The 12,136-nt window shown below is 42.3% G+C and overlaps 1 protein-coding gene across 2 annotated transcripts in view; it reads right to left on the bottom strand.

The window, feature by feature from the left end:
* wdr36 (WD repeat domain 36) overlaps window positions 1–12,136 on the bottom strand; it is an 85,083-nt gene that overhangs the window by 56,976 nt on the left and 15,971 nt on the right. For both annotated transcript variants that reach the window (XM_073068244.1, XM_073068251.1), the window contains exon 4: window positions 1,093–1,210. In XM_073068244.1, the coding sequence (XP_072924345.1) occupies window positions 1,093–1,210 (118 nt within the window). The remainder of the gene's footprint in view (window positions 1–1,092; window positions 1,211–12,136) is intronic.

Raw genomic sequence — 12,136 nt, 5'->3', positions numbered from 1 at the left:
CTTGGTGTGGGGCATGATGCTGCCTGCGACAGAGGCGCCAAAGGCAGTGTGCAGTCTAACAGCAAGTGATCATCTTAGTTGCTTTTCTGTGATCACAAGACCCTGTTGGACATTAATGTGGAATGCTGCAAGTCTGATTCACTGGTTTAGTGGCAAAAGGCAGGGGAGCTGCATGGCCTCTGTTGTGGTAAGGACTAGAGTTCAAGCTGTGATGTCATTGTTTTCAGCCACCCATGGGGAGGTGTTGGAGTGGGTGTGCTCCACCGGAGCGCCAGAGATGGTGTGGCACAATGCCCATGATGGAGCCCCAGTGTTCACTAGGCAGAAGACAAGCCATATAGTATTTGACTGCAGACTGCTGCAACAGTCATCGGCTCAGGGATTTGGGCTGTGTTTTTTGTGTGATTATTGTTATCTTGTATGTGCTATATGCACTTTGTGCTGTACATGAAGTTTTGCACTTTGGCCCCAGAATCACGCTGTTTCACTTAGCTGTATTCATGTATGGTTGAATGACAATTGAACTTGAACTTGCTTGCTAAGACCATCGTACTGAAACAACTACTGATGATATCATAAAAATGATAAGGTTTCTCCTAGTTTGTTATGAAGTCCCAGGTTCCAGTCCTGCCGAAGGGTTTCAACCTGAAACGTCAACTGTACTCTTTTTGTAGATGCTGCCTGGCCTACTGAGATCCTCCTACATTTTTTGTGTGTTGCTCAGGTTCAAATATTCACTTGGCTTAATTGAAGTGCAATACACAGTATTTACGGTTATTATACATAATGCATCAATATCATAAGTAGGGAGTTCTGCATTCAAAAGCTGCCATCAATATAGTAGAACAAGTTGAGCAAGGATATTCTACAATAAATAAGTGTCCTATTTGCACAAACAAGGTGTCTAAAGGGAGAGGAATGTAACTCAAAACAACTCACAAAATTGAGATACAATGCAAGGAAACAAGAACTGAACACAAATTAGTGTTACATTTATTTTACACAGACTTACCTGGTGATCTCAATATTTCCAAATAAAATTCAGAGAATGTCAAAAATAGCGGCTAAAAGTTTATAATCTTACAAACTCACCCTCTGATTCCACATCCCAAATAATAAGCGTGTTATCGCGATCCACTGAGATCACATGATCACCAAAAGGCAACAAGAGGTGGACCTCTGCGTTATGGCCTTCATATGAATGCACAATCTGAAATGAATTGAAAATCAGTTAGATAATGGGGAAAATAAACAACAATTTCCTAAGCTTAAAAAGAAATCAGGTATTGAAGCACGAGAAAACACATCATTCTTAATGATCAATGAGGAACTGAGTAAATTACAGATTCTCATTCAGTTAAAAATCACTTTTTTTAAACTGACAAAAATGTGTACTTTACTTAACAAATATTAATTCTAAAATACATTTAGCATCAAATGAAAACTTATGATTCATGGGATAGGAGAATGCCACTTCCTTCACCCTACTTTTCCATTTTCCCAGTGTGTAGGCCTCCGTTAGTCTCAATAGACCATGGATTTGCACCTTGGAAGGTTTCCAAGTCTCCCTCCCCTCTCCACACCACCAATGTTGTCCAAGGGAAGGGCATTAGGACCCATACAGCTTGGCACCAGTGTCGTCGCAGAGCAAAGTGTGGTTAAGTGCCTTGCTCAAGGACACACACGCAGCCTCAGCCAGGGCTCAAACTAGCGACCTTCAGATAACTAGACGAATGCCTTAACCACTTGGCCACGCGCCAACACATTTTCCCAGTACTGCCACATAGCAAAGAAAACCTCTAACTCAGCTCCAAGTCCAGCTGCTGCTACAATCGTTGTGGTATCTCTGGGACAGACTTAGTTTGTGTATCTTTTTGGCATTCCCTATCAGGATTATATGAACAACAGGTATCTGGGTAAGGTATCAGAACAATGTTAACTCATAATGTCAACATTGGTAGTTGAAAAGCAAAACAAAAATCTGATATATAAACACTACGAATGCTCAGCAGGTCAGGTAGTAACCATGGACAGAGAAATAATGTTCATCTTTCAAGCCAGATGACTCATCAGAATGGATGGTCATTGATGTAAAACATTAGGCATTTCTTTCTCTCGTTATTCTACCAAATGTCCGAGTAACCCCTGCATTTTATTTCTACATAAAGAGTCAGGAGGTATTTTAACAGATTGTGCAATTCATTTGGGAGACAAGAATGATAAAGGTGATACAAAGGATGAGTCAGATTTGACATCACAACAAAAATACATATACATATATGTTTTACATGCACATTTGGATTTCTGAAATGGAAATTTAATCTGCTGTCTTAAATCATGTCAGTATTCAGATTCTTCCATTACTCATCATCTTAATTGAACACAAAATAATTATTCCAATGCTGGTCTTTTAACAGACCCAAAAACTAACTCCAGTCCTGAACTTGTCATCAACATTTATTCAAATTCCCTCTTAACCCATCAAGTTGCCTCTTAAGCACATTAAATTTTACTTTGTAAAGAATCTCTAAGTACTGAAACAGGTTTAAATTAGAACTGATGTAATTTTAAGTTATAAAATTCCAGGTATTATGTAAGTAAATACTGAAGGTGGAGGAAGGTACTATATGATGAACTACTTCATTAAAAAATTAAAGATGTCTTTACTTTTATAGATCCATTAATTGTCAATTACATTGTTCCCGAGAATGGCAAGCAACATCAGAAATTAATTTAAATTAATTTTACAAACTAATCTACAATTTTTCTTTATTTTTCCCCATTGTAGAAGAGCAGATTATTAATTAAATGGTGAAAGACTGCAGCAAGCTGTTGTGCAGAGGGACTTGGGAGTGCTTGTGCATGAATCGCAAAAAGTTGGCTTGCAGGTATAACAGGTTATTAAGAAGACAAGTGGAACATTGGCCTTCATTGCTAGAGGGATTGAATTCAAGAACAGGGAGGGTCATGCTGCAATTATACAGGGTATGGTGAGGCCACCACTAGAGTATTGTGTGCAGTTCTGTTCTCTATACTTGAGGAAGAATATACTGGCTTTGGAGGCAGTGCAGAGGAGGTTCACCAGGTTAATTCCAGAGATGAAGGGGTTAACCTATGAGGCAAGATCGAGTTGCCTGGGACTATATTCTCTGGAATTCAGAAGAATAGAGGGAAGAATAGAAACATAAAAAATTTTGAAAGGGATAGATAAGATAGAAGTAGGAAAGTAGTTGGTGGGTAAGACTAGAACTAGGGGACATCGCCTCAAAGTTCAGGGGAGAAGGTTTAGGACAAAGATGAGAAGGAACTGTTTTTCCCCAGAGAGTGGTGAATCTGTGGAATTCTCTGCCCGGGGAAGCAGTTGAGGCTTCCTCACTAAATATATTTAAGAAACAGTTAGATAGGTTTTTACAAAGTAAGGTGATTAAGGGTTATGGGGAAAAGGCAGGTAAATGCAGCTAAGTTTACGGACAGATCAGCCATGATCTTATTGAATGGCAGGGCAGGCTTGATGGGCTGGATGGCCTATTCCTGCTCCTATTTCTTATGTTCTTATATACATTTGCTTTTATTTAGAAGTACAAGGTGATATTTTTGCCCAGTTCACAAAGATTGTGGGTCTTGTTTCTGTTTTTTTTTAAAAAAAAGACTGCTCCCAATAGATCCACTGACAAGCATATAACTTTCTTGCTAATCTATCAAGCTACCTTGGCCTACATTCCCCAAAGCTGCAATGAACAATGTAACAAAGAAAGCAAGCTACATGACATTGCACAAAAGATGCCACAAAACAATGGAAATGACAATGTGACTCAGCAAACATAAAAATGATCTACTAATAATCATTTTATAATGTGATTGATGTGGGAGTTCGATAAACATTTAGCAGTTGAGTAAGAACTGTAAAGATCAAAAGTAAATAGTTTTACTCAATACATAAAAGAGGAATCAAACAAATAACCAAGCATTCTGCTTATGCCCAAGTATATGTAAACAATATATTACACCCATATACACTCAATGGCCACTTTATTGTGTATAGCTGTGCACTTAATGCAGATATCTAATCAGCCAATCAATTCACAAAAGCATGCAGCCATGGTCAAGAGGTTCAGTTGTTGTTCAGACCAAACCTGCAAATGGGGAAGAAATGTGATCCTAGTGCCTTTGGCCACAGAATGATTGTTGGTGCCAGATCTCCTTGGACTTTCACGCACAACAGTCTCTAGAGTTTACAGAGATTGGTGCGAAATACAAAAAACATACAGTGAGCAGCAGTTGTCTGGGCAAAAATACCTTGTTAATGAGTAAGGTTAGAGGAGAATGGCATAGCCTGGTTGAAGCAGACGGGAAGTCAACAGTAATTGAAATAACCAAGTATTACAACAGCAGTATGCAGAAGACCACACCAGGTTCTGCATCTGTACCTAATAAAGCGGCCACTGAGTGTAGTTTAGGACATGGATTAAGCTGTATTTCAGGTAGTGCATATGAAGTGAAATTTCAAATTTGCAGCTGCTTAAAATAATACCCACTTCAAAACTTCTTAACCCTTAAAAAGATTCTTCAATGAATAGTCTCAAGTCTTTAGGCTTAGATGTATCTTACAACATTGAAAATTGGATATTGGTATGAATTGCAATTACATTAAAATACCGCCCTTACACATCTGGAGAAGAAGGATGCTTATGTGAGAATGCTGTTCTTGGACTACAGTTCAGATTCAACACCATAATTCCATTCAATTTTCACAGAAAACTCAGAGACCTTGGCCTTGACCCTGCCTTGTGCAGCTGGATCCTGGACTTTGCCAACAGGTGGTAGGAGGGCTCTCTCACCTTCACTCCTCTGACTCTCAACACAGAAACTCCGCAGGGCTATGTACTATACCCTCCTTTAACCCCTGTATACCCATGACTGTGTTGCACCCACAGCTCTAATCTGCTAATTAAATTTGCCGATGACACTACATAGATTGGCCTAATCTCACAGTAACAAAGTGGTCTACAGGGAAGAACTCATCCCTCTGACACAATGGTGTCATAAAACAACCTCTTCCTCAACGTTGCAAAAACAAAGCTGGTTGTGGATTACAGGAGGAACAGAGACGGGCTAACCTCTATTGAAATTAATGGTCTGGGGTTCAGAGAGTAAAAAGCTTTAAGCTCCTCAGAAACCACATCACCGATGACCTTATATGGTCTGTACATACCAGCTGTGTGGTGAAAAAGGCACAACAGCGCCTCTTTAACCTCAGACAGTTGAAGTTTGGTATGGGCCCTCAAATCCTAAGAATTTTCTACAGGGGCACAACTGAGAGAATCCTGACTGCCTGCATCACTGCCTGATATGGGAACTGTTACCTTCATTAATCATAGGATTCTGCAGAGAATGGCAGTTCTCTGCAGAACTACAGCCCAGTGCATCTGTAGTTATGAACTTCCCATGATTCAGGACATTTGCAAAGACAGGTGTGAAAAAAGGGCCCAAAGGATCATTGGGGACCCTAGTTACCCCAACCACAATCTATTCCAGCTGTTACCATCTAGGAAACAGAACTGTAGCATATAAAGCCAGGACCAACAGGCTCCAGGACAGCTTCTTCCACCAGGCCATCAAACTGATTAACTCACGCTGATTTGAGTGTATTTCTATGTTACATTGACTGTACTACTTATTATAAATTACTATGATTGCACATTGTACATTTAGACTGAGGCACAACATAAAGATTTTTACTCCTCATGTACGTGAAGGATGTTAAGAAATAAAGTAAATTCAACTCAACACTGAAATTGATTTTTTTTTTCCACTAGCTCAAAAACCAAGAGAGGTCCAGATACAATTGTTGCCACAATTAAACATACAGGAACATAAATGGTTTATCCAGCCCTTTTAAAGTGTTTTGTTCTTCACTTAATCATAAAACTGGCATGAATAGCAACCACGAGGAAATCTGCAGATGCTGGAAATTCAAGCCACACACACAAAATGCTGGTGGAACACAGCCCGTCAGGCAGCATCTATAGGGAGAAGCGATGTCGACGTTTCGGGCCGAGACCCTTCGTCAGGACTAACTGAAAGGAAAGATAGTAAGAAATTTGAAAGTAGCAGGGAGAGAGGAAAATGCGAAATGATAGAAGACCAGAGGGGGTGGGGTGAAGCTGAGAGCAGGAAAGGTGATTGGCAAAAGGGATACAGAGCTGGAGAAGGATCATTGGACGGGAGGCCTAGGGAGAAAGAAAGGGGGAGGGGAGCACCAGAGGGAGATGGAGAACAGGCAGAGTGATGGGCAGAAAGAGAAAAAAAGAAGGGGGTAAAAGCTAAATATATCAGGGATGGGGTAAGAAGGGGAGGAGGGGCATTAACAGAAATTAGAGAAGTCAATGTTCATGCCATCAGGTTGGAGGCTACCCAGCCGGTATATAAGGTGTTGTTCCTCCAACCTGAGTGTGGCTTCATCTTGACAATAGAGGAGGCCATGGATAGACATATCAGAATGGGAATGGGACATGGAATTGAAATGTGTGGTTCTGGGAGATCCTGCTTTCTCTGGCGGACAGAGTGTAGGAGTTCAGCGAAATGGTCTCCCAGTCTGTGTCGGGTCTTACCAATATATAAAAGGCCACACCGGGAGCACCGGAAGCAGTATACCACAGTAGCCGACTCACAGGTGAAGTGTCATCTCACCTGGAAGGACTGTCTGGGGCCCTGAATGGTGGTGAGGGAGAAAGTGTAAGGGCAGGTGTAGCTCTTGTTCCGCTTACAAGGAGACGTCTTCCTTTTTTACATTTCTGCATACCTTGACACTGTTTTATCCCCCCCCCCCCCCCCCGTTCAATCCCTTCCCACCTATGTTCGTGACACTTTTCACGCTTTGAATTTTTTCAATGATTTTAAGTTCCCTGGCCCCCTCTGCCTTATTTTCACCATGAACGTCCAGTCCCTATATACCTCCATTCCCCACCAGGAAGGTCTCAAAGCTCTCCACTTCTATTTGGATTCCAGACCTAACCAGTTCCCCTCTATCACCACTCTCCTTCATCTAGCAGAATTAGTTCTTACTCTCAATAATTTCTCCTTTGGCTCCTCCCACTTCCTCCAAACCAAAGGTGTAGCCATGGGCACCCGCATGGGTCCCAGTTATGCGGGCCTTTTTGTTGGCTTTGTGGAACAGTCCATGTTCCAAGCCTATACGGGTATCTGTCGCCCTCCTTTCCTTCGCTACATCGACGACTGCAGTAACACTGCCTCCTGCACGCATGCTGAGCTCGTTGACTTCATTAACTTTGCCTCCAACTTTCACCCTGCCCTCAAATTTACCTGGTCCATTTCTGACACCTCCCTCCCTTTCTTGATCTTTCTGTCTCCATCTCTGGAGACGGCTTACTTCTGATATCTACTATAAGCCTACAGACTCTTACAGCTACCTGGACTATTCCTCTTCCCACCCTGTCTCTTGCAAAAATGCTATCCCCTTCTCACAATTCCTCCGTCTCTGCCGCATCTGCTCTCAGGATGAGGCTTTTCATTCCAGGACGAAGGAGATGTCTTCCTTTTTTAAACAAAGGGGCTTCCCTTCTTCCACCATCAACTCTGCTCTCAAACGTATCTCTCCCATTTTCCACACATCTGCCTTCACCCCATCCACCCGCCACCCCACTCGGGATACGGTTCCCCTTGTCCTCACCTACCACCCTCCAGCCTCCAGGTCTAACGTATAATTCACCGTAACTTCTGCCACCTCCAATGGGATCCCACTACCAAGCACCTTTCCCTCCCGCCCCCCCTTTCTGCTTTCTGCAGGGATCCTGCGTGACTCCCTTGTCCACTTGGCCCCCCCATCCCTTCCCACCGATCTCCCTCCTGGCACTTATCCTTGTAAGCGGAACAAGTACTACACCTGCCCTTACACTTCCTCCCTCACCACCATTTAGGACCCCAGACAGTCCTTCCAGGTGAGGCGACACTTCACCTGTGAGTCAGCTGGTGTGGTATACTGCGTCTGGTGCTCCCGGTGTGGCCTTTTATATATTGGTCAGACCCGACGCAGACTGAGAGACCGTTTCGCTGAACACCTACACTCTGTCCGCCAGAGAAAGCAGGATCTCCCAGTGGCCACACATTTCAATTCCACATCCCATTCCCATTCTGATATGTCTATCCATGGCCTCCTCTACTGTCAAGATGAAGCCACACTCAGGTTGGAGGAACAACACCTTATATACTGGCTGGGTAGCCTCCAACCTGATGGCATGAACATTGACTTCTCTAACTTCCGTTAATGCCCCTCCTCCCTTTCTTACCCCATCTCTGATATATTTAGCTTTTACCCCCTTCTTTTTTTCTCTTTCTGCCCATCACTCTGCCTATTCTCCATCTCCCTCTGGTGCTCCCCTCCCCTTTTCTTTCTCCCTAGGCCTCTCATCCCATGATCCTTTCCCTTCTCCAGCTCTGTATCCCTTTTGCCAATCACCTTTCCGGCTCTCAGCTTCACCCCACCGCCTCCGGTCTTCTCCTATCATTTCGCATTTTCCCCTCCCCCGCTACTTTCAAATCTCTTACTATCTTTCCTTTCGGTTAGTCCTGACAAAGGATCTCGGCCCAAAACATCGACAGTGCTTCTCCTTATAGATGCTACCTGGCCTGCTGTGTTCTACCAGCATTTTGTGTGTGTTGCATGAATAGCAACCGCTGGGATGCACTACACATTTCCATCCAATCAGAAACAAAACTCATTTTCCATCTCACTGCCTCCTATCCTTTACGCAATTATACCAACGACAACAATATCATTTGACAGCATTCTGTTTCAGTCTATATTGTATTTTATCAGTGTCTTTGGAAGTTGCATTAAAAATTAATCAATCCTGAGGTTGAGGTGAAAATCGAATTTTCACTAACACATCTTTCTTCAGGGTATTGCACATCACCAACATTACAGTAATTGCCTCTTACCACAAAGCAAATTCTCTCCTGTTTTGCAATTATCCATCCTCTTGCAATTCTCGCATATCAGAAGAGGATTGAAAGATTGTGTTTTGAGATTCAGTTACACAAATCCTAGTTTTCCTCAATAACGAACACATTTTTAACCCTTGAGAGATGTCAACCAATTAAACACTCTTTTCTACTTATTTCTATCCTTCATTACTTAAGACAGTTTCATTATTTTACATTAAACTTACTGACAACACCATAGTCATTGGCCGAATCAAAGGTGGTGACAAATCTGCATATAGGTGGGAGAGATTTCTGAATCTTCCCCCCACCCCATTTAGAAAGCAGTCTATACTTTTATTCCTTCTAGCAAAGTGCATGGCAATACACTTCAGGACTCTGTATTCCATTTAGCACTTCTTTGCCCATTCTCCTAATCCATCCAAGTCTTTCTGCAACCTCCCTGCTTCTTGAACACTACCTGGGCCTCCACCTATCTTCATATTGTCCACAAACATGACCACAAAACCATCAATTCTGTCATACAAATCACTGACATACAACGAAATAAAGCAATTCCAACAATGACCCCTCTGGAATACCACTAATCACTGGCAGCCAATCAGAAGAGGCTCCCTTTATCCCCACTTATTGTCTCCTGCCAATCAGCCACTGCTTTATCCATGCTAGAATCACTTTTGTAATACCATGAAATCTTTTCTTGTTAAGTAGCCTCATGGGCGGCAGGTTGTCAAAGGCCTTCCAAAAGTTCAAGTACACAATATCCACCAATTCTCCTTTGTCTATCCTGCTTAGTATTTCCTCAAAGAATTCTAACAGATTTGTCAGGCAAGATTTTCCCTTAAAGAAGCTATGCTGATTTTGCCCTATTTTACCATGTACTCCAAGTACCCCAAAACCTCATCCTTAATAATGGACTCCAACATCTTCTCAACCACTGAAGTCAGGCTAACTGGCCTATAATTCCCTTTCTTTCACCTTCCTCCCTTCTTGAAGAGTGGAGTGACATTTGCAATTTTCCAGTCCTCAGGAACCATTCCAGAATTAAGTGCTTCTTGAAAGATTAATAATGCCTCTCCCTAGTAATGGCAACTGGACTTGCTTCTGCCCCAACACTCTTGAACTTCCAATATACTGCTAGTGTCTTCCACAGTAAGAACTAATGCAAAATACTTATTCAGTTCATTCGCCATTTCCTTGTCCCCCATTACTACCTCTCCAGCATCATTTTCCAGTGGTCCAATATCAACTATTACCTCTTTTTTCAGATATAGAGAGTGAAACTTTTAGTATTCTCTTTGATACTGTTGGCTAGCTTGCCTTCACATTTCATTCCCCCCCCCCCCTCCTTATGACTTCTTTAGTTGCCTCCTATCGATTTTTAAGTTCCCCAATCCTATAACTTCTCACTAATTTTTGTTCTATTATAATGCCTCTCTCTGGCATCTATATTGGCTTTGACTTCCCTTGTCAGCCACTGTTGCATCATCCTACCTTCAAAATATTTCTTCTTCTTTGGGATGTATGTATCCTGCACCTTCTGAATTGCTCCCAGAAACTCTAGCCATTGCTGCTCTTGTCATCCTTTCTAGTGTCCCCTACCAATCAACTTTGGCCAACTCTTCTCTCATGCCCCCATAATTCCCTATACTCCACTGCAATACTGAAACTTCAGCTTTTCCCTCTCAAATTGCAGGGTGAATTTTGTTATACTGTGATCACTGTCCCCTTAGGGTTCATTTTGTTCACTACACAACAGCCAAACCAGAATTGCTGATCCCCTAGTGGTCTCAACAAGCTGCTCTAAGAAGCCATTATATAGGCATTCTACAAATGAACTCTCGCAATCCAGAATCAACCTGATTTTTCCAATCTACCCCCCCCCCCCCCATGACTATTATAACATTGTACTTTTAACAAGCCTTTTCTATCTCCTTTTGTCATCCTGGTTACTGTTTGGGAGGCTTGTGTATAACTCCCATTGGGGTCTTTTTTTAATACCCTTGCAGTTTCTTTACTCTACCCACAAGGATTCTACATCTTCTGATCCTATGTCACCTCTAAGGATTTGATTTTACTTTTTTTTTTAACAACCAGAGTCACACCACTTCCTCTGACTACCTGCTGTCCTTTTAATACAATGTATATCCTTGGATGTTTACCTCCCAACTATAATCTTCTTTCAGCCACGACTCAGTGATGCCCATAATGTCATATCTGCCAATTTCTAACTGCGCTACTAGATCATCTACTTTATTCCGTATACTGCATGCATTCAAATATAAAACCTCCAATACTGTATCCAACACCCTTTTAAATTTTGTCCCCCTTTTACAAGGCAACTTATCCTACTAACTGCAATTTTGCCCTATCATCTACCTGCCCTTCCTGACAGTCTCACTACACACTGCCTCTGCTTGTAAACCCAACAGCCCTATCACTCTGGTTCCCAAACCCCTGTTTGAACCCTCCCCAACAGCTCCTACAAACCCGCCCGCAAGGATATTGGTGCCCCCACAATTCAGGTGTTATCTGTTCTTTTTGTACAGGTCACATCTTCCCCAGAAATTGAAAAACCTGCCCCCTGCATCAGTTTCTCAACCACATATTTATCATGCTTTTCTTGCCTTCACTGGCGTGTGCACAAGCAACAATCCAGAGATTGCTACCTTGGAAGTCCTGCTTTTCAGCTTTCTACCTAGCTCCCTAAATTCTCTCTTCCAAAACCACCTACCTTTTTCTACCCATGTCATTGGTGACAATATATACCAAGACTTCTGATTGCTCGTGCTTCCCCTTTAGAATGTCATGGACTCGATCCAAGATTTCCCTGACTCTGGCAACTAGGAGGCAACATACCTTTCTGGTGTCTCTATCAAATCCACACCTTTAACTATAGAATCCCCTATCATTACTGCAATCCTCTACTCTCCCCTTGCCTCTGAGCCACAGTGCCAGAGATCCAGAAGATGCGGCTCCTCCCCAGCAGGTAGCACCCTCCCCCCAACTGTATCCAAAACAGTACACTTATTACTGAATTCTCAAAATTTATTGTTTATTATTTTTTTCCTCTTTTGCCTTTGCAGATTGATGTCTTTTGCACACTGTTTGTCCGTCCAGTTCATTGGTTCTATAGTTTTTCTTGGATTTACTATTTTTGTCTACAAGGAAACAA

Source organism: Hemitrygon akajei, chromosome 2 (genome assembly GCF_048418815.1).
Source record: "Hemitrygon akajei chromosome 2, sHemAka1.3, whole genome shotgun sequence".
Lineage (NCBI taxonomy): Eukaryota > Metazoa > Chordata > Chondrichthyes > Myliobatiformes > Dasyatidae > Hemitrygon > Hemitrygon akajei.
The sequence above is the reverse complement of the archived record's forward strand: the minus strand, read 5'-3'. Positions and strand labels throughout refer to the sequence as shown.